This window comes from Aulonocara sp. 'chitande type north' Nkhata Bay, linkage group LG18 (genome assembly GCF_057382095.1).
Source record: "Aulonocara sp. 'chitande type north' Nkhata Bay isolate Kocher_YH1m ecotype deep benthic linkage group LG18, A_spYH_male_GT1.1, whole genome shotgun sequence".
NCBI classification, from domain to species: Eukaryota; Metazoa; Chordata; class Actinopteri; order Cichliformes; family Cichlidae; genus Aulonocara; species Aulonocara sp. 'chitande type north' Nkhata Bay.
Window position 1 is genome coordinate 38,261,823 of NC_141361.1, and position 22,783 is coordinate 38,284,605.

The 22,783-nt window shown below is 42.5% G+C and overlaps 1 protein-coding gene across 5 annotated transcripts in view; it reads right to left on the reverse strand.

The window, feature by feature from the left end:
* col15a1b (collagen, type XV, alpha 1b) overlaps nt 1–21,906 on the reverse strand; it is a 41,113-nt gene extending 19,207 nt beyond the window's left edge. For 2 of the 5 annotated variants that reach the window (XM_086271082.1, XM_086271080.1), the window contains exons 1-15: nt 21,290–21,906; nt 9,498–9,685; nt 9,004–9,213; nt 8,739–8,891; nt 6,416–6,490; nt 6,138–6,212; nt 4,887–4,992; nt 4,681–4,721; nt 4,376–4,534; nt 4,201–4,227; nt 4,056–4,118; nt 3,840–3,917; nt 3,634–3,696; nt 3,396–3,548; nt 482–619 (exon numbers count right to left, since the gene is read on the reverse strand). In XM_086271082.1, coding sequence (XP_086127208.1) covers nt 482–619; nt 3,396–3,548; nt 3,634–3,696; nt 3,840–3,917; nt 4,056–4,118; nt 4,201–4,227; nt 4,376–4,534; nt 4,681–4,721; nt 4,887–4,992; nt 6,138–6,212; nt 6,416–6,490; nt 8,739–8,891; nt 9,004–9,213; nt 9,498–9,685; nt 21,290–21,674 — 1,914 coding nt within the window. In that variant the 5' untranslated portion in view covers nt 21,675–21,906. The remainder of the gene's footprint in view (nt 1–481; nt 620–3,395; nt 3,549–3,633; nt 3,697–3,839; nt 3,918–4,055; nt 4,119–4,200; nt 4,228–4,375; nt 4,535–4,680; nt 4,722–4,886; nt 4,993–6,137; nt 6,213–6,415; nt 6,491–8,738; nt 8,892–9,003; nt 9,214–9,497; nt 9,686–21,289) is intronic. The other 3 variants (XM_086271081.1, XM_086271083.1, XM_086271084.1) reach the window with 3 other exon arrangements.
* Nucleotides 21,907–22,783: the final 877 nt, after the last annotated feature.

Here is a 22,783-nt window from a genome sequence, read left to right on the forward strand (position 1 = left end):
TATCCCTGAGAAAAATCAGCCAACAGAAGTAAAAAATGAATGTGACTGGTGCAAAAGGCAGAGCAGTTCCTTTACCATGTGCAGTGAGAGAAGCATGAGGTTATAAGCAATAAGAGTGTGGCCAGATCCTTTCAGTTCAGTTGCTTGTCATCATATAGAGTAAAATGTCATGCTGATTCTTTTTCCTTGGCAATGACAATTTTGGAACTGAAAGTAAAAGAACCACTTTGGGTTTCATGGCACAGCGATTATCACTTTCAGCTTTAGCACAAGCAAGCCAGCAGTTAAGATAACGTAGTTGGAGATAATGTGCAGTCATTTGTGCCTGAGCATTAGGGTAGTTAGCTAAGGTTCATCTTTATTGCTTTGACACCGTTTTATCACGGTGAAAGCTAAATGTTGTCTACCTCAATGCTCTAGCGCTGACTGAAATTCTGCCTTTCTTTGTTTGCTGGTTTTCCAGGCAAACTGGGCAGTATACCTCGCCTGAACCCCATGCTGACTCAAAGTCAGAATCAGAACCAGAACTAGAGCCGAAGTCTGAGGTGAGGACAGCGGAGAACTCTGAGCTCAAACCTGAACCGTCAGGCCCAGAACCACTAAACCAATCCTCAACCATCTGAAACAAATAGGAGAGATTCCAGGTAGGAATAAGAAGGAGGAACAATAAAGGTACGAATAAAGATTTGTTGTGGAGATAAAGGACAATGAAATGGAGAGAGACAGTTAGAGAACGGTCATTGGCTTATATAAACACAGAAATGCAAATCACTACAATATGACAATATTTAAGAAATAAAATAAAGGTGGAATCTAATTGTTGCACTACATAAAATCAGAGCAAAGACTGGAAGGTGGAAAAGGAGAAAAAAGTCAATGCTCGGGGCAAATTCAATGAGAAATAATCCAAATAAAATGTGAAGGTACAAGATATAGTAAAACAGAACATATGAAAAAAACAATTATGTAAAAATATTATAGGCTATAATAATGTCTCCTGATGTAGCACTGTTATACTAACAGAGGTGTCTGTCCAGTGTCTATACAGCATCTTCTGATTTCTTCATTTTTTGCATATTTGTCACTCTTAAATTCATCAGACAAATTTTAAAATTAGACAAAGATAACCTAAGTAAATACAAAATGCAGCTTTAAATTACTTTCTTTACTAAATGAAAACAGCTAACCAAGTCTTCCAGGTCCTGTGTGTTAAAGTAATTTCCCCCTAAACCTAACAAACTGTAATCAAGTCTTTGCAATTACTGCCATAGAGCATTTCTTTGTTTGGCACGCCCGTCTTTGTAGAATTATTTTAATTCATCCACACTGGAGGATTTTCGAGTGTGAACAGCCTGTTTGAGGTCATGCCAAAGCATCTCAGGCACATTTAACTCTGAACTTTGAATAGTCCACTACAGAAACTTTTTTTTTCTGGAGCAATTCAGAGGTGGACTTGCTGGTGTGTTCTGGATAACTGCACTGCTGCATAACCAAGTGAGCTTGAGCTTCAGGGAATAAACTGATGGCCAGAAATTTCTCTTTTTCTGGTGGAGAGCAGAATTCATGGTCGTCCAGGAAATCAAAGCAGCCCCAGACAAGTACCGCCATCCTTACAACTGCCAAACCTGGATTTGTCCACAGGTTTGTTAGATGGAGAAGTGTGATGTGTCACCACAGACAACACGTCTTCACTGCGTTACTTTTTCCACACAGGACCATGCATGTTTGGACAGTTGCATACGTCTGCAGAATCCCATCAGTGTATACAGGGAGTGCAGAATTATTAGGCAAGTTGTATTTTTGAGGAATGATTTTATTATTGAACAACAACCATGTTCTCAATGAACCCAAAAAACTCATTAATATCAAAGCTGAATGTTTTTGGAAGTAGTTTTTAGTTTGTTTTTAGTTTGAGCTATTTTAGGGGGATGTCTGTGTGTGCAGGTGACTATTACTGTGCATAATTATTAGGCAACTTAACAAAAAACAAATATATACCCATTTCAATCATTTATTTTTACCAGTGAAACCAATATAACATCTCCACATTCACAAATATACATTTCTGACATTCAAAAACAAAACAAAAACAAATCAGCGACCAATATAGCCACCTTTCTTTGCAAGGACACTCAAAAGCCTGCCATCCATGGATTCTGTCAGTGTTTTGATCTGTTCACCATCAACATTGCGTGCAGCAGCAACCACAGCCTCCCAGACACTGTTCAGAGAGGTGTACTGTTTTCCCTCCTTGTAAATCTCACATTTGATGATGGACCACAGGTTCTCAATGGGGTTCAGATCAGGTGAACAAGGAGGCCATGTCATTAGTTTTTCTTCTTTTATACCCTTTCTTGCCAGCCACGCTGTGGAGTACTTGGACGCGTGTGATGGAGCATTGTCCTGCATGGAAATCATGTTTTTCTTGAAGGATGCAGACTTCTTCCTGTACCACTGCTTGAAGAAGGTGTCTTCCAGAAACTGGCAGTAGGACTGGGAGTTGAGCTTGACTCCATCCTCAACCCGAAAAGGCCCCACAAGCTCATCTTTGATGATACCAGCCCAAACCAGTACTCCACCTCCACCTTGCTGGCGTCTGAGTCAGACTGGAGCTCTCTGCCCTTTACCAATCCAGCCACGGGCCCATCCATCTGGCCCATCAAGACTCACTCTCATTTCATCAGTCCATAAAACCTTAGAAAAACCAGTCTTGAGATATTTCTTGGCCCAGTCTTGACGTTTCAGCTTGTGTGTCTTGTTCAGTGGTGGTCGTCTTTCAGCCTTTCTTACCTTGGCCATGTCTCTGAGTATTGCACACCTTGTGCTTTTGGGCACTCCAGTGATGTTGCAGCTCTGAAATATGGCCAAACTGGTGGCAAGTGGCATCTTGGCAGCTGCACGCTTGACTTTTCTCAGTTCATGGGCAGTTATTTTGCGCCTTGGTTTTTCCACACGCTTCTTGCGACCCTGTTGACTATTTTGAATGAAACGCTTGATTGGTCGATGATCACGCTTCAGAAGCTTTGCAGTTTTGAGACTGCTGCATCCCTCTGCAAGATATCTCACTATTTTTGACTTTTCTGAGCCTGTCAAGTCCTTCTTTTGACCCATTTTGCCAAAGGAAAGGACGTTGCCTAATAATTATGCACACCTGATATAGGGTGTTGATGTCATTAGACCACACCCCTTCTCATTACAGAGATGCATATCACCTAATATGCTTAATTGGTAGTAGGCTTTCGAGCCTATACAGCTTGGAGTAAGACAACATGCATGAAGAGGATGATGTGGACAAAATACACATTTGCCTAATAATTCTGCACTTCCTGTATTACATAGATTTTTGTATTTAAAACAAATCATCTATTTTTCACTTAAATTGAAGGTTAACTTACTGGTACTCCTTGTTTGCCTTGAAGGCCATCACTGCCAGGTGCACCAGGTGGTCCAGCATGCCCAGGAGAAAGTCCTTCAATGGTGGCAGATGAGGACAGGTGGGGTCCAGGGGGACCAGGAGGTCCTGGAGGGCCCGGTGGACCAGGAGGACCCTAATGGAAGGAGATGTTAGATTTTTTTTCACTGCCATAATTGACTGTCAGACTCTTGCATCTGTTAACTAGTCCTTTCTCTTACCTGGATGAGGTCTGCATCGCTGTCCAGGTCTTCAAACCCAGAACCCAGGGCATCTGGTCCATACTAAAACACATTCATCAAGATGCTTTTCTTTGTATTCATGTCTTGTTTATGCTGCCTACATTTGATATCATTGCTAAAATGCAAGACAATACTGAGCAGACACATATTGGGAGGAAGTAGCGAAACCATAAACTGTTACTCACGGGTACACTGCGTGATCTGGGGGGTCCAGGGGGTCCAGGAAGGCCAGGGGGGCCTGGTAAACCAACTCCCGGGTCTCCCTGTAAGGAGGCAGGGAGGAGTAAAGTACAGAAGAAAAAGGCAGAACTTTTTCTTTTTATTTGGTATCATAAAATAAAACTACATTTGGAATAAAGAGTAACAGTTAATTAAATGCAACATGGATGCATTAGCTGGACCTTCTCTCCTTTAGCTCCAACTTCTCCGTTCAAGCCTGGAAATCCTTGAGACCCTTTTTGGCCCTGACGATGAAAATATAATTAGTGAGCGTAGCAACTGAAACAGAAAAAAACAAACAAGCAGACATAGTGCTGTTTAACTTACTGGACCTCCTTTATCGCCTCTGCTTCCCTGAAAGCAGAAGCACGAGGAAGCATGAGAGTCAGTGGTGCAAGAAGACTTATTACTTCGTGAGTTTAAAGTTCACTTAAAAAATCTCCGATGTTCTTCGAAAGATGGTGAAGGAAAAACACACAAACCCTCTTTTTGACACACAAACCTTGTGTCCATCTTTTCCTGGCAGCCCAGGAGATCCTGGTGGTCCCTGTGGGCCAGATGTTCCAAGCTTAGTCTCTCTGAGTACACTGGGAGGACCTGGTGGACCAGGTGGGCCAGGCGGGCCAGGATCACCGCGCTCTCCTTTTAACCTGACATCACCCTTTAAAATTGAAATCAAGAAGTCTTTAAGTTATTTGTGTCTGTAGGGAAAATAAACTGAAACACTGGAGCTACATTTGTTATCTTCTGACCAACACTGTCTTCAAAATAAGACAACTAGGCAAGAAAGCCCACGCTCCAACTTACACCCTGTGGCTGCTCTCCCGCCTCCTCTGTTCGGTGTAGCCCTGCAAACAGCATATGACGTCTATCAGTTTTACTTCAGACAGCGTATGCTTACGTTATCATAGAGAGAGGACATTTAGAAAAGTAAATATGATAAAGGTTTAGTTCATAATTCAAATACTGAAGCTTTCATAGAATAAACAGGAACAAAACTTTGTGCTACAGACCTGTCATCAGGTCCACTCGGGCTTCTGTTGGACCCGTGTGAGGAGAAAAGTCCTCAAACTCCTCTGGAGCATCAGTGGGCGGAGCACTAACGGGAACACCCTCCTCCTTGCAAGAGACACAAATGGCTGTGATTCTGTCTCGTGTGTGCACCATGTCTTTGTCCCACCATTGTAAGTGTGACAACCTGCTCTTCCACATTAGCTTAGAAGGTCCTCCTTTCTCTGGTTCCTCCTGTGCATGTGTTGAAGTGTCCTCAGGCAAAAGTGTGAATGCGTGTGAAAGTTAGATAAAGGGTTTTGGTACAGATGAAAGAAGTGACTGTATTTAGGGATGGTTAATGGGGTTGAATTGGGTGAATGAGACTATTAACAGAAAGCACTTTGATTTTTCATTTAGTATACTTCAGATGAATTATTTTATTTTTCAAAACAAGAGCATTACTAAACATCAACACAATAAAAGACCAGCATCGTGTTCTGCTCTTTTTCTACTCTGCTGCTGATAGTGTCTCCAGGCCAGACTAGAAGGGTCTACCATGACTCCACCATTCTGTAGTAACAGGTTATTAAGGCCAGTTTTCTTTGAAGCATCAAAGTCAGTTTTAATTCAGAGATGTTTGGGGTCAAACTGACTTTTAGGTTGTGGGAGGATGAAAGACAGCACCAAAACAATGCATAGGGTTGAACTCTTACAAGTGCAAACAGACATGGAGTGTAGTTTTAGTTTTAAGCTCCAGACATAACAAGCGGACACACACACACACACACACACACACACACACACACACACACACACACACACACACACACACACACACACACACACACACACACACATTTTCATATCTTAGTGAGGGCATCTCATTGACATACTGCTTTCCCTATCCGCTTACCCCAAACCTAACCGATAAAAATGAATGGCTAACCCTAACCCTTACCCTAAACCTAACCGATAAAAATGAATGGCTAACCCTAACCCTAAACCTAACCATAACCTAATTGTAACCCTGACACTAAAATCACATTTTGAGCCTCAAAAATGCCTCAAACCCGTGGGGACGACATTTTGTCCCCATCAGTGACTGTTGCTCCCCACAGGTATCGTATGCCAATTTTCTTTCCTCACAAAGATGTCTAAACATGTACACACACACACACACACACACACACACACACACTGATGGATGGAGTGGACTAAAGTAATCCATCCAGCCATCACCAGCCAACCCGTGCTGAGCCAGGCGTTCTCACCTGTGCGGTCTTCCTCAGGTCTTTCTCTGTCTCTCTGTCATCCAAAGCCTCGTCTCCACTGGCGTACCCCGAGGCCTTTATCAAACGTCATATTATACATTCATTGGTGAAAAAAAAAACCCTTTTAGCACAAATCCTTACAACCAGTAATTTTAACCACAAGGGGGAGCTGTGGATTGACATGTAAGTTTTTACAGCATTTTAAAATATCGCTAGGCAGACTGTGGCTTTGTGTTAGAAAGGTTTGCATTTCAGCAACAAGTTACGGAGTGTCTCACATAAGGATCATCGTCTTCACACTGCTCCTCAGCCACTCTTGGATCGTCTTTTATGACCAGCTGCTGAATCGAACCCTGCAGAGGAAAAAACAAAGGAAATGTGAAACATGTCACTGCATGGAGAGGAAGGCTTGTGCTGGCTGACTGACGGGAGTTCAGTGACTGCTGTGACCGTTGGGCTTCTGTCTGTCTGAGCAGTGCTAGAATTAGTTCTTCCATTGTGTCCTCAGCATCAGTCTGGTAAGACCAAATAATAACACAAATGAAACAACAAAGCAGTGATGCTGCCTTTGTGGAGGTGTCATATTAGAGTTCCTCCACCAAACATTAGATATGTTTTCAGTCTCATTTCTCTGTGTTCTCATAATTCATCATAGGTAGTAACTCGAGCTACATTTAAGAGAAAGACTAACAATCTAATTAAAAATGGGTCATGGAATCACTGGCTTATGCCTTAAGATTGATGAATCTTAGTTGAGATGAGGGCAAAGAGATAACACGTCACATTTTGGTGTGAACTGGATCACTTTCTTTAAAATCGTGATGCAGGCACTCCAAGTGTCCATCTAGTTACTGGTCTACAGACTTCTTTGTGTGATTTGTTGGCAACATAATAACTGTCATCTGATTACATTGTACATGCAGTTAGGTCCATAACTATTTGGAAATGTACACAACATATGTACATTATGCACAACACTGCATAACACTTGCATCCCAAGTGTAGTGTGCTGTCTCACTGAGACTCCTCGTATGGTCATTTCAAACACAGCTCTGATTGTGGGCATAAAAGCTCCGCCCACCTGGAATAAATTATGTTCTTTGTATGAAAGAGCCAGTGAGAGGAAAGTTAGCTGAAAGGGAATGTTGCTCGTTTCAGACAGTGGAGGAAATGATGGACTGTGCAGGAATCAGCAGAGATTATTGTGAGCTGTGAGTCATCCAGAGCTATCTGTTTAAACAGTCCCCATTAAAATGTTTCATGGACTATCCTCAGTCTAAAAGGTGGGGACATATTTACATGCAGTTGCTGTAATTAGAATAGACAGAGGAAAAACTCTGTCTTGCCACTCAGCAGCCATCTTGAAATACCTCTGACATATAAATGGGAAGTTATTCTGAAGCATTAAAAAATTTACTTTAGTTTCAGTGATCAGTGTTTGGAATATTTGACAAAAATTAAAGCTTCTATTCTTCTGTCACAGCACTTCTATTCAGGACTGTGGATCTCTCTTAGAAAGTCTGACAGTGATACCAGACACACTGTATCACAGCAAAATGTGAGGTAATAGGCACACACACACAAACACACACACATACACGCACACACATGCACGCACGCACGCACACTGTCCCAGATGGGCACGAGTGCACGTACTGCTGCTGAGCGTGCACATATTTTGCCATCATGCTTCAGATAACCTGTTCAGACAGTCAAGCTACACTGAACGAAGCAGAGTGAGGTGATAAGGGTGTCTCACCACAGCAATTTGCTCCCAGCTCGTATTTCTTTTATTTTTTATCTTTTCTTTTTGTGTGGAGATAGTTGAGATGGAAAAGAAGTCATGTGTCAAAGTGGCTTTTGTAATAGATTTTCATTCCTTTTGGCCAAAGAACGTCATGTATTCATTCTGGAAACGTCGGAGTTGACATTGCACAGACATTTGTTTCAATGACAAGCACACAAACATTTTTGTTTTGTTTTTTTCCTGAATGAGAAATGACATCAAGTTTGCATTTGTGCCCTATCACGATGCAGCACTCCACGGTCTGCCTTTGATCACACCACAACCAAGCCATGTTGATATCTTCAACTTCCTCATCTGCAGTTGATTTACTCCCCCATGTATCCTCCCCTCTCACTTCCTCTCTGTGTGTGATCTGTAGGCCTGGCTGTATTCTTATCCAGTCCAGAAAAACGTGTATTCATTTTGCATTAGGATGTGGAAACTGTCCTAAATAAATAAAAACTGGCCAAACATCTTGACGCTATGATTAAGAAAAGTCTCCCAAAGAGAGACAAGAACAGTTCACTCTACCGAGGAAACAGTTCAACCAAACCAATGAAAAACTGCATAAAATTAATTACTTCTAGGTCTTTCCATCTCAAATCAGGCAGATTTTTCAAACATTTTCTGTTTGGTCAGTGGAAGTTTTTGCTTCCCTTTCTTACCATCAAAATCGATATGGGGTCTTTATTTAGAGACAGATTTATTTAGAGTACTGGCTAGTTAAATGTGAAAAAAAGAAGAAAATATATAGTTCTTTCTCTCGTTCTTTCTCTCATTTTCGGTTACCACATTAATATTAAACTTTCACTTACCACAAACTTGTCAAGCCCCATGCTTCCTGCATTAGCTACAAAAATGCCTGAATTGTGTGAAAAGGTGAGTTTCTCTGGCCTACGATGGAAGTCCTTACTCTCGGCCTCTCCACAGTCCAAGTAGAGACGGACCTCATTATGCTCCACCACCACCTGACAGGCAGAGACAACAGACGTCAGTCCACAATGACTTGGACAAAGTTAAACCACTCATCTTAGTGGAAGAGTCTTTTTATCTTTTGTCGTTAACCTGGATGAAGCTCACCGTGAATCGTGTCCACTGGTCAGTCATATCCGGGACACTAAAGGCAGCCGCTTTGTGGCTGTGGGAGGCCTGCTCCTGGTCAGTGTAGTACAGTAAGATGCTCTGGAGGCCCTCGCGAACTGGAGTGAGGGCCAAACCCAGCTTCACCACCTTGCGTTGGGCATCTGTGATGGCAAAGAGCATGCCACCTCTCTGGCTAGCTGGGCGCACCTGGAATAATACGATGGTGTGAGGAAAAAAAAAGACTTTAAGCTTTTGCTTCCACATCCCTTTCACATGAAATTCAGTCATAAGTGAGTATATGAAAACATTAAAGAGATATTTTTCTGTATTCACAGTTTTTAAACAGGGACAAACATATGAGTCTTGCTTTAATGTCGACATTTAACACGGTGATGACACAAGGAGGCATTCGCCCTCATAAACCGTCATATCTTTAGTTATGACAACTGAGCATGTTGACAATCAAGGAGGCTAGAAGATTGTAGGGTTACCGTGACGATGATAGCAAAGTCCCGGTAGAACGATCCCGGCACAAAGGTTTTGGTGAGTCGGCCGACATTGGCTTGAGACCCAAATTTGTAGGCTGGATGACCCTCAAAGCCAGCAGTGAAGGACACAGAGGGAGGGAGGGGGAAGCCAATTAAGTCCGTTAGGTTCAGATAACTTCCTGAGCCTTGCTCTGACAGAGACAGACAGGAATAGTATATATTAATAAATGCTGTACGTGGAGAGTGAGAGAGATAGAAAACAAGACAAAACACACTGCTGCATTTTTCATTCAAGTTTTATTCTTTCAAATCCTTCCCAGAGACACTAAAAATCCTAAATGTGTAGTATATTATATTTAAAGGCAAGCGTTCTGAACACACACTGCAATATTTAGCCTTAAGTGCAGATGAACCTGATCCAAATTGCAGTTATCTTGTTTTAATGTCTCAACCTCCATCTTCATCCCATTTGTCTGCCCTGTGTGTTCCTGGTTAATTCGCCACTTAAAATGAGGAGGAGAGGTACTTGTGATCCTGACACGGTGTTAATTTGACTTGATTTGATCCAGACTCTGCCCACCACGGCTCACTGCTCTGCCTCGTATGGACATAATCCTCAGAAACAGAATAACCGGCAATTAGAGTGCTTGGTGCATATGTGAAGAGACGGTTTCACATTCCCTTGATTCCTCTCACTGTGAGGCCTGTCTCCCGTGGCGACACTCACCTCAGCATTCCAGGCATGCTCGTCCCTGTTATCTAAATCTTTGTCACTTACATGCACGTGTATAAGATCTGCATAAGCTTAAGATCAAACATACAGGTCACCCATGTGAACGCACACAAACACCAGATCAGACAGATTAACATTTAGGGCTCTCTAATTCATCAGCCTGGCCAAGAGGAAACATACCTGATTAGAGGGTTTGGTATGTGTGCCACTGTGTGTATGCATCACTCAGTGCACCGCTCACCCTTGCACATTTACATTTTTCTTCCTGCAAACAAATACACACACCCAAGCCCACACACCTCCAGTCCAGATGTGCAAGCATTAGTATCCTGCTATGGGAGAACTGAATTTACAGCTAGACGTCCTAGTGACGACATCTGGGGTGTAGCAAAGTAATGCAGTAACTTAGAGCCAGTCTTCATTGTTAAAATACATATTTGCAGACTAGTTCAAAAAACTATTTTGGTTTCCATGGGTGGCTTCTCACTTCATAACAACTATAAAAAGGTCACTTAAAAAAGACAAAACGAATCCATTTCAATACTGGGCCGATGAGATGCGTGGCTACTTTTATTGCCTTACGCGTTTTGTGAAAGATAAAACAGCCTGCTGTGTGCTACAGCCAGGCTGTAGTTTTAGTGTTGATGAAGGAAAATAGCAGCACTTAGTCTTGGTTCTTGGGTTTGTATCTGTATAGTTTATGAATACAGCTTGCTAACCAAGCTTCACAGGCCAGTTAAGGCTTTTCAGTGGTGACAGCAAAGACGCAGATACTCAGACTTCTAAAGCAGACTCCTAAACCAAAGGGTAATGTCATAGTCGCTATAGCCATCTTGTCTATTTTGCAATTTAATTTGACCTCTGCACCAGTTTTGATGAACTTCAGCAGGTTATCATGATGGTATAGTGCAGCTAATTAAAATGTACTTGCTTGACAGGCCGAGCGGTTTCAAGTGATTAGTGTTGTCCATGTGTGAAGCTACTTCTCTGTCCATTACACACAGCCAGTTACTTCAAAATAAGGTGCTATATCAACAGTTAATATAATGACTTAATTTCCTATATTGTAAGGTATAGAATTGATTCTAATTAGTGTTTTCATGATCGGGGCACTCTAAAGACCAGATTTACTCAGGTCTCTACACCAGGACAAAATGCTGTTTATATGCTGTCAGCATAAAAACAGAATCCCCAAACAAACAGAATTATGATGGATTAAAATTGATAACTGAAATAAAACTCACAGGCAGGTGATGGAGAGTCATTCAGTTTCAGTTTAGCAATGGCTGTAATTGAGCAATGGTCACTGGACATCTGAGTTTTGCATAAGAGCCCTTCGCTCAAGTGATCATCTCCTTACCTTACATAAGTCTAGGATGGTTCATAGAGGAGATCATTTGCGGTTGTGGCACCGAAAATGTGGAATGACCTCTCCACATTAGAAAGGCCCCGACTGTCACTCTTTTTAAATCGCATCTTAAAACATATTTTTTTACTCTGTGTTATGTTACTGCTTAGTTAATTTCATGTTTTAAATGTTAGTAAGTGCGCCGCCCTGCGGTCCCTTTAAGTCGATATTTTGTGACAGTAGAAGAAGAGTTAGACAGGAAGTTCATGTTTGCTTGCGATGCTGCTTCAAGATGGCTGCTCCACATTCATGTCCTTCTTTGGGTGTTTGTTAAAGCATTGTCTGTAAGTACTCAATGGTAAAGCAACGAGGCATTCAAAGTGCTGTCTTTATGTGTGATGGACCACAGTTAGCAAGTTTTCTATGTGCTATTCATATGTAAATGAGATCACCAGTTCATATGCTAATTAACGGTGCTAATCGTCATGTTAGCTCTTCGAATGCATTGTTAGATCATTGGCACATGTTGTTGTTAACAGTACAGATTATTAATGTACATTTCCACATATGTTTTATTGTTACAGTTTCACAAAATGAAAGAACCAGTAAACTTCTCAAGATCTCATCTATTGTCTGGAGTTCCTGGGTTCATGTTTAGCTGTGTGGATAGCTAGTCAGACTTCTAGCGAGGCCATTTACAGTGAAAAGACAGCACCACAGCAAACATCATAGCTACAGAAGCCACCGCGTGGAGCTACAACCATCCTATAAGCTAAGTAAAGTATACGGGCGGACACAATCAAAATACAACAAATCCAAAATGTCTGAAAGTAAATCCTCCAAAGCCGAGACAGAGTCAGTCCGTTCCCACAAACCACCATCAAGAGCAGGTTCGTCAGCTAGCATTGAACTGCTCAGAGCAAGAGCAAAGGCTGAAGCTGCCCAAACAAGAGCCTCATATACAAAGAAAGAAATAGAAATTAAAGTCGAGCAAGCACGCTTACAAGCTACTCTTGACGCGCTGAGAGCGGAACAAGAGAAGGAAGCTGCCATAGCAGAAGCTAATTCTTTAGAAGCTGGTCTACTTGAATTAGGCTTCGAAACACGCAGTGTAGCTTATGGGCCACCCCTATCTGAGAGCAAAGAAAAACGCACTGCGCAGTATGTTTTGGAACAAACAGCTATCAATGCAGCAGAATCAACAGCCCCAGTAAAAACTGAATACAAAGACCCTACACCCGCCTTTCAAGAAATTGCTATAAAAGAAGGAAACAAAGCAAACTGTGCTGCTACTCATAACGAACTGTACAAGCCCCCATCCACCAACTACAAAGAGTTTACACCTCTTGTTCAGACACCATATAAATCCAGTTATACTCAGGGCAATGAACATGCCCCGAGCCAACACACTTACGACCTCGCCAAATATCTAGCCCGCAGCCAGCTCATTACTACAGGCCTTACCAGCTTTGATGACCAACCCATGAGTTACTGGGCATGGAAATCATCTTTCAAAACCGCAATAGCAGGGTTAGACCTTTCACCAGGAGAAGAGCTGGATTTGCTGGTGCGCTACCTTGGTAAAGATTCAGCTAAACAAGCCAAACAAATGAGAGCTGTCAATATCAGATGCCCTGAAGTTGGTTTAGCTATGGCTTGGGACAGACTTGAAGAAATATATGGCTCCCCAGAAGCTGTAGAGCAAGCTCTCTTTCAAAAGGTCGACAGCTTCCCTAAAATCACACTTAAAGAGCCTTATAGACTCCGTGATCTTGCCGACCTAATGTTAGAGCTAGAGACAGCCAAGTTGGACGGTTACTTACCTGGCTTGACCTACTTAGACACATCAAGAGGGATCCAAGCGATAGTCGAAAAATTGCCGTACAATCTACAAGAAAGGTGGATGAATATTGGTTCAAGGTACAAGCACGATTATGGCGTCAGCTTTCCCCCCTTTACTGTGTTTGTCAACTTCATTCGCACTGAAGCCAGAACACGAACTGACCCTAGCTTCAGCGTCCACAGCCCTAACCAACCCATAACATCAGAACGAAGACACATGTACGAAAGGTTCTCCAAAGGACCCATATCTGTTCACAAAACTCAAGTACAGGACAAGGCAGATGCAGAAAAGTCTTAAGTATGCTGTGAATCCAAATAAACAGTGCCCAATTCACAGCAAGCCTCATCCTCTGAAAAGGTGCAGAGGGTTCAGAGAGAAACCCTTGGAAGAGCGCAAACAGATCCTCAAAAAATTAAACGTCTGCTTTCGCTGCTGCTCATCTACTGACCATTTAGCCAAGAACTGTGAATCAGAAACCACGTGCACTGAGTGTGACAGCAAAAATCACATTTCTGCCCTCCACCCAGGTCCAGCACCATGGGAGTCTAAATCGCCCCCTTCCCCACAGCAAGGCGGGGAGAGAGACAAAGCAGACACCCAAGAAGTCACGTCTCGGTGTACTGAGGTGTGTGGGGAAGGAGTGAGCGCCAGAGAATGTTCAAAAATCACACTAGTGAATGTATACCCTGCTGGACACAGAGATCAAACAAAGAAAATGTATGCAATCTTGGACGATCAGAGCAATCGATCGCTGGCACGTTCCCAGTTCTTTGATGTTTTTCAGGTCCAAGGAGAGAGTCGCCCGTACATGTTAAAGACGTGTGCCGGACTCACAGGAGTATCAGGGAGAAGTGCTTCTGGCTTTATAGTAGAGTCAGTGAATGGAAAGGCAAGTCTTCCTCTGCCAACACTCCTCGAATGTAACGAAATTCCAGATAACCGCTCTGAGATACCAACTCCAGAAGCTGCCCAACACCACGCCCATCTACGACAGATTGCCAACTTGATCCCGCCATTAGACCCAAATGCTGACATACTACTACTGCTGGGACGAGACATGCTTCGAGTCCACAAAGTCCGGGAGCAGATAAACGGCCCAGACGACGCCCCATTTGCTCAGAGACTCGACATGGGTTGGGTCGTGGTAGGTGACATCTGTCTCGATGGAGTGCACAGACCCCCACACGTGAACAGCTATAAGACTTTCATACTGGAGAATGGCCGTGCAAGCCATTTTCAGCCATGCAACGGTCAAATAACTGTTAAAGAGACATTTACCAAAGCTCCTGAGCGCAGTCACAGCCTCCCAAGCCTTCCTGTGTCAGGATGTAATGTGGACAGCATTGGTCAGCAGGTCTTCACACGAACAGCGGATGATCACAAACTTGCACCATCAGTTGAGGATATGCAGTTTCTCCAAATAATGGACTCAGAGTTCTATCAGGGCAGCGACAATAGCTGGGTTGGTCCTCTGCCTTTTCGATCGCCTCGACAACGGCTCCCGAACAACAGACAACTAGCCTACGATCGCCTTATGTCACTCCGGCGCACTCTTGAAAAACGACCTGAAATGAAAACACACTTTCTGGAGTTTATGGAGAACATGCTTACCAGAGGACATGCTGAAGTGGCACCAGCTCTCAGTCAGAACCAGGAATGCTGGTACCTCCCTTTGTTTGGGGTTTACCATCCAAAGAAACCCGCCAAAATTAGGGTCGTGTTCGACTCAAGCTCCCCACATGAAGGAGTCTCTCTCAACGACGTGTTGCTAACAGGCCCCGACCTCAACAACAGTCTTGTTGGGGTGCTCATAAGATTCAAAAAGGAGCAGGTGGCCATAACGGCGGACATTGAACATATGTTCCACTGTTTTGTTGTCAAAGAGAGCCACAGAGACTTTCTCCGCTTCTTGTGGTACAAAGATAACGACATGTCATCTGAAGTTATAGAGTATCGCATGCGAGTGCACATTTTTGGGAACAGTCCCTCCCCCTCTGTCGCCATATATGGGTTGAAGAAAGCAGCAGCGACTGGTGAGCTAGATTTTGGGATTGAGGTGCGGACATTCATTGAGCGAGATTTCTATGTCGATGACGCTCTCAAGTCATTTCCTACTGAAGAAAAGGCCATACAAGTTCTCCAACAAGCTCAACGGGCTCTTGCTTCTTCAAACCTCAGACTACACAAAGTAATCTCCAACCGCCCTACAGTCCTAGAAGCTTTCCCACCAGAGGACAGGGCAAAAAACATTGGAAACTTAGACCTGTGTGCTCAAGACTCGCCAGTGCAACGCAGTTTGGGGCTGCTGTGGAATGTTGACACAGACACCTTCACATTCAAAGTTGACAATGAGCAAAAGGCCTTCACACGTAGAGGTGTCCTCTCTACTGTCAACAGTCTCTACGACCCTCTGGGGTTTCTCGCTCCAATCACAATTCAAGGCAGACTGATTCTTAGAGAACTTACCAGCTTGACGGACGACTGGGATGCAGCACTCCCAGACAACATGAAGGCAGAGTGGAGCAATTGGAAGGACTCACTTCAAGATTTAGAAGATCTCCAAATACCACGCCCCTACACTTCTCTCTCTACATCTGGCGCCCAAACCAAAACACTTTGTGTATTCGCTGATGCATCCGTGAAAGCCATTGCAGCTGTCGCTTACATCAAACTGTCTACTTCGAACAAAACAGAAATCGGCTTTGTGTTTGGAAAAACAAAGCTAGCTCCTCAAGCCGGCCTCACAATTCCAAGACTAGAGTTATGTGCTGCAGTGCTTGCAGTTGAAGTTGCGGAGCTGATAGTAGCAGAAATAGACATCATGTTTGACGACATTGAGTACTACACTGACAGTAAAGTCGTGCTAGGCTACATCCACAATCAGTCACGAAGGTTTTATGTGTACGTGCATAACAGGGTCCAACGCATCCTCCAATCAACATGCTCCAACCAGTGGAGGCACGTTCCATCCGAACTCAACCCAGCAGATCATGGGTCCCGCTCCGTTGCAGCAGCGCAACTGAGCAGCACAACATGGTTTAAAGGGCCAGCCTTTCTCCTCAAACCGTCCGCACAGTCGCAATCTCCAGTCACGTTTGACCTTGTGGATCCCACTCTTGATACAGAAATACGTCCGCTGGTGACAACAAATCTGACACAAATCGCAAGGTCAACAGTAAGTTCATCCCATCTTGAGAGGTTTTCCAACTACAGTCCTCTCCTCAGAGCAGTTGCCCGCTTGACCCACATTGCTCGTTCCTTTGGTCGATCCAACCAAGCATCCAGCTGTCGTGGTTGGCATCTCTGTCAACCCACAGTGGAAGAATTGGAAAATGCGAAGGTCTGTATCATAAAGAGCGTTCAGAGTGAGTGCTACGAAAAGGAAATAAAGTGTATTCAGGAAGGGATCCCTATTCCCCCCTCAAGCAGTCTTTGGAAACTGCATCCTATTCTAGATAGCAATGGACTCTTAAGAGTTGGAGGCCGAATCATACAATCTGAACTGGGTATCGACACCACTCACCCTCTCATCATCCCTGCCCGACACCACTTGGGAACGCTCTTAATACGGCACTATCACGAGACTGTGAAACACCAAGGAAGACATTTCACGGAAGGTGCCATTAGAGCTGCAGGATTCTGGATGGTAGGAGCCAAAAGGGCTATCAGCACAGTGCTTTTTAAGTGTGTCACATGCAAGAAATTGAGAGGAAAAGCGGAATGTCAGCAAATGGGAAACTTACCATCTGAACGAATGCAAGTTGCACCCCCCTTCACATATGTGGGTGTAGACGTGTTCGGGCCATGGGACATTGTAACCCAGCGCACGAGAGGAGGACAAGCTAGCTCTAAAAGGTGGGCCGTGATGTTCTCATGTCTGTCAACAAGAGCAGTCCATATCGAGTTGATCGAATCAATGAGCACAGACAGCTTTATAAATGCTTTAAGGCGACTTTTTGCAATCAGAGGCCCAGCAAGACAACTAAGATCGGATTGCGGTACGAACTTTATCGGCGCCTCTCGGGAACTGAAAATGGATGGATCGAACATGTCAGTCAAGGATGTCGAAGGCTACTTAAGCAAACAAAACTGTTCATGGATCTTCAACCCACCTCATGCATCCCATATGGGCGGTGCCTGGGAGCGGATGATTGGGATTGCGAGGCGTATCCTCGACTCTATGTTACAGGACTGCAAAAGAACACTACTAACACATGAACTGTTGTCAACATTCATGGCAGAAGTCTGTGCCATCATGAATGCTCGCCCCCTGATTCCTGTGTCCACCGATCCTGAGTCACCCCTCATCCTCACGCCGTCGATGCTGCTCACGATGAAACCAGACTCAGCAGCGCCACCCCCTGGTGACTTTGGAAAGGGGATATTTCTGAAAGAACAATGGAGAAGAGTACAAGGTCTCGCTGACATGTTCTGGTCCAAATGGAGACGGGAATACCTTCATACTCTTCAGTTGCGACACAAATGGCAGGACAAGAAACAAAGTCTCAAGGAAGGAGACATCGTTCTGCTCAAAGACATTCAGGTGAAGAGGGGCGATTGGCCCATGTGTATCATAACCAAGACTTTCCCAGGGAACGATGGACTTGTCCGGAAAGTCGAAGTAACTACTTCGCACTCAGGTGATAAGAAGACTTTCTGTCGTCCTGTAACAGAAGTGGTTTTGCTGCTGTCCCCCGAAAAGTTTAGTGACTGACAGTTTAATGTGGGATTGTTATAATCCCAGGCGGGGAGTGTTATGTTACTGCTTAGTTAATTTCATGTTTTAAATGTTAGTAAGTGCGCCGCCCTGCGGTCCCTTTAAGTCGATATTTTGTGACAGTAGAAGAAGAGTTAGACAGGAAGTTCATGTTTGCTTGCGATGCTGCTTCAAGATGGCTGCTCCACATTCATGTCCTTCTTTGGGTGTTTGTTAAAGCATTGTCTGTAAGTACTCAATGGTAAAGCAACGAGGCATTCAAAGTGCTGTCTTTATGTGTGATGGACCACAGTTAGCAAGTTTTCTATGTGCTATTCATATGTAAATGAGATCACCAGTTCATATGCTAATTAACGGTGCTAATCGTCATGTTAGCTCTTCGAATGCATTGTTAGATCATTGGCACATGTTGTTGTTAACAGTACAGATTATTAATGTACATTTCCACATATGTTTTATTGTTACAGTTTCACAAAATGAAAGAACCAGTAAACTTCTCAAGATCTCATCTATTGTCTGGAGTTCCTGGGTTCATGTTTAGCTGTGTGGATAGCTAGTCAGACTTCTAGCGAGGCCATTTACACTCTGACTTTCGAAACTGTATGAGAGTTACCGATTCTTTTATCCTAATTTTCTTTTAATTTTTTTTACCTGTTGTTGTTGTTGTTGTTGTTGTTGTTAATGTCGTTGTTTAATTGTTATTTTGTACATCACTTTGGTCAGCTCCCTGTTGTTATTAAATGTGCTTTATAAATGAATGAATGAATGAATGAATAGGACACAAATAAATACAGTTTTGTTATTTTAACCTCAGCATAAAACTTTAGCAGCAGGAAAATCTCATGTGAATCAGAGCTTTAACCAGCGAGTGAAAAAAACACAAAAAACATCTGAATTTAAAAAAATGTTGGACCGACAAAAACTGGCCCTTACATTTGTTCCTGTATGTCTGCTGCATGTATAAATAGTAACCCATTTGCTCAAAGTTGTATAAAGTATTTCAGTTAATGCCGTTTTTCAGCCTGTACCAATGCCCAGGACACATCAGAGTAAATACCTGTGCAACAATAACTCCCAGAGTGCCCATGAACAAATCCTGTGTTAATCACATGAAAGTGATTAACACTAGAACCAGCAAGAGGCTCATTTTGACTGCAGACTGAGGTGGAGCAGTGTGGATGGTGAATGAGACTGAAGCTGCAGGTCCTGTGAAGCAGAGGTACTCGTGGACGTGTGATAAACTTACAACAGTTCATTTATTATGTTTCTGGTTTTATTGGAGCCAGCTGTGAGCTTAATTTGAAAACAAGCTCTTCAATCTGTTTCAGTGTGTTTCATACCTTCTTTTTTATATACCTTGTCAAATCTGAGTTATTATCAAACAAAATTGTAAATGTAAATTAAGTATTTAACTATTTAACAGGACAGGGTCAGAATGATCCTCGTCCATGGTGGTTCAATACATTCACACTCATGATTCTTGAAATTACATTTTATTAGTTTTATTGTTTTTTTGTTACTACTCCTCATTTCACTATTTTAATATTTTCATCAAAGTGTCATCATTAATAAATGCATTAATTCACCTAATACTCAGGTCTCAGCTAGCATTTTAGACAATCATACAGTATTATTATTATTATTATTATTATTATTATTATTATTATTATTATTGTTGTTATTATTATTATTATTGTTATTATTATTATTATTATTATTGTTATTATTATTATTATTGTTATTGTTATTATTATTATTATTATTGTTATTGTTATTATTATTATTATTGTTATTGTTATTATTATTATTATTATTATTGTTATTATTATTATTGTTATTATTATTATTGTTATTATTATTGTTATTATTATTATTATTATTGTTATTATTATTATTATTGTTGTTGTTGTTATTATTATTATTATTGTTATTATTGTTATTATTATTGTTATTATTATTATTATTATTGTTATTATTATTATTATTATTGTTATTATTATTATTATTGTTGTTGTTGTTGTTGTTGTTGTGAACTTCAAATCTTAATCATGGTCATCTTGTTTTTTTTATTCCTGCTTCTCAAACCTAATCCTCATCTTGGCCACATGAACGCCTAATCAGCTTGCAGACTTATAAAAACCAATATTAACCATGCATAACCTTTTAAACCCACCTCAGCCTTCGCATGCCACACAAAAGCTTCCTGTAGCTTGGCCCACTCTTTCCAGACGTCTCAGACTATAGACTAGGACTAGATCACATACTGGTCAGCAGGGATTCTGTTCTCCTTTATGAGATACACTTAGACAGGATGGAAAGACTGTGTAGGCCCACTCAACCACTGAACCATCAACATGACCCAGTAAACAAATAAAGAGAATCTGAGGTGTGAACATTTATGCATAATTACCCGCTCGATGCTTTGAAACATAACTTCCTCTGCAGTCACTCAGAAGCAGAAAATGGTTACCTGGTGCTGTTGTTATTGGAAACTAGTCACGTAAGTAGTAATATATAACAGTACAAACAGTTAACTGGAGGATATATTGATCACCCAGCTTTGCTCAGGATTACTGATGGTTAAATCCCGTCTTTTACACACTTCATTGTTAGCAAAAACCAAACCAAAGCTAATGACTGTCACAGCATAACTTTAAAGACATTTTAATTTCTGTTTTACAAATAAACCAGCCTTTACAAGGATATATCACGTAACATTTTTGGTTTCAATTCGTTTCCAGTCTAAGAGATGATAAATGAGATCTTTGCTTTTTTATGAAATATTGCCACATGTAGCATTTACTGACCACTATTAATGCTACAGCACAAGTAACACTGAAACATTTTTCACAGTCTTTCTGTGTTTCATTTTGTGTAGTTTATCAATCACACACACACCAATAGATACATTTGGGGGCAATTACAAGTTCAATATCAAGTATACTGAAGATCAGAGGAGCTGGGGATCAAAGCACCAACCTGCCAGTTCGTGAATGAGCCACTGCCTGAAATAAGACAACTTATTTAAAAACAAGCCAAGCAGCTCTGGATCTTTAGTCTGACCACTAACCAAATCGGATTTCTCTAATGGCTAGTCCCAAATGTATGGAGCACAATGGAGCCTCCCAGAAGTTAGAACACCCGCTAAACTCACCATTTCTCCAGTGTTTCAGGGGTTTGTCCGAAGACCCACTTTTACTGTCTCCACCTGCAGTCTTCCCTGTAGGAAATGTCCAGTGATCTGCAGTAGTGAAACCAGACGGTGACACTCCTGAGCTGGGCTGAGTGGGGGTCAAAACAGACCCTTCTGTGTGAACACCCTCCACAGCATTCACCAGCACCTCGTCCACTTTTACTGACCACACTGGCGTTGTGCCCGGGGTGTCAGAAAATCTTGGATACGTCACGGTCGGAGAGGTAACTGAAGGAGGAATGGTGGTGGTTTTAGGATTTCCCCAGAACAAACTCCACCACTGGCCACTCACAGGAGAGAAGACGAGGAAGAAGAGTGCAAGGGAGAGGTGTGCAGGTTCCATCATCTGCCTGCGTCTCTCTCAGGTGGATGCTCTCTGATCTGTATGAGCACAGATATTGCACACATGCAAACATATAGGCAAGGAAGATGCTGAGGGTCCAATTATGAGAAGTTACTTTCTGCAGAGAGCAGAAGTAATCCAGGTGATCCAGAGGGACGAAACAAAAAGTGAAAAAACAAGCCGTTTGTCTCCTGCTGCCTCTCTTGTCTCTTTTCCTCTTCGTTATGACCTCTCTCTCCTGCCCTGTTTCCACCCCCCCCCTGACATCTCCTCTCTGCACACCCCCACCCTCCTTTTTCTCTGTGTAATTATTGACTCCCCCTACTTTGGAGGGGGGACTCTACACCACAGCTGACTTGACTTGATTTTTCTCTCCCGTTGCCTCACAGACAAGAAGATTAGAGCGTTCGTTAACAAGGCCTCAATCCTCCACCTCCTTCCGTGCATCTACTGCCATTTCTGTGATCACACATGTGGTCTAAAAGTCATGACGCACACTGACTGTTATAAAGCAGAAACACAGTGGGAGTGGGGCACAACCATGTGGTCTACACGCAAATATCATCCCCATGGCCGCACGTGTGTGACAAATTAAAAAGTACATGTATCAGTAAGGAAGTGTTTGACATGCCTTTAATGAAATATAACTACATACTGCGCTGCATGTCTGTGTAAGCGCTCAGGTGTTCAGGTCTCCATCATCAGACTGAGGTTAGGATACATCATACTGTGGACAAGTGGAGCAACCAGACTGTTTTCAGAGGGACTCAGAAACTTCATTCTTATCATTTGCTTCCTAAAGTAGCATGAAAGTGCACCATGAAGAGCGGCTGACATGCAGACTTTTCTAATGTGAACCTCAATTATCTGTCAAGTTCATAATGTTATTAATAATGTTTTTCTCTTTAATTATTGAGACATTTTACAAAACAAAACTATTTAGATAGCTGAAACTGGTTAGTGGATGTAACCGTAACATGTTTTGTCATTAGTTGGGTGGTGTAGAGTCCAGAGCAGTGGCGAAGCCTTTGGACCACACACTCCATAAATATCACCCACAGAAATATTGCATTGTTGTTGCCAGATTTATGTTTGTGCAAACCTACAAAAAC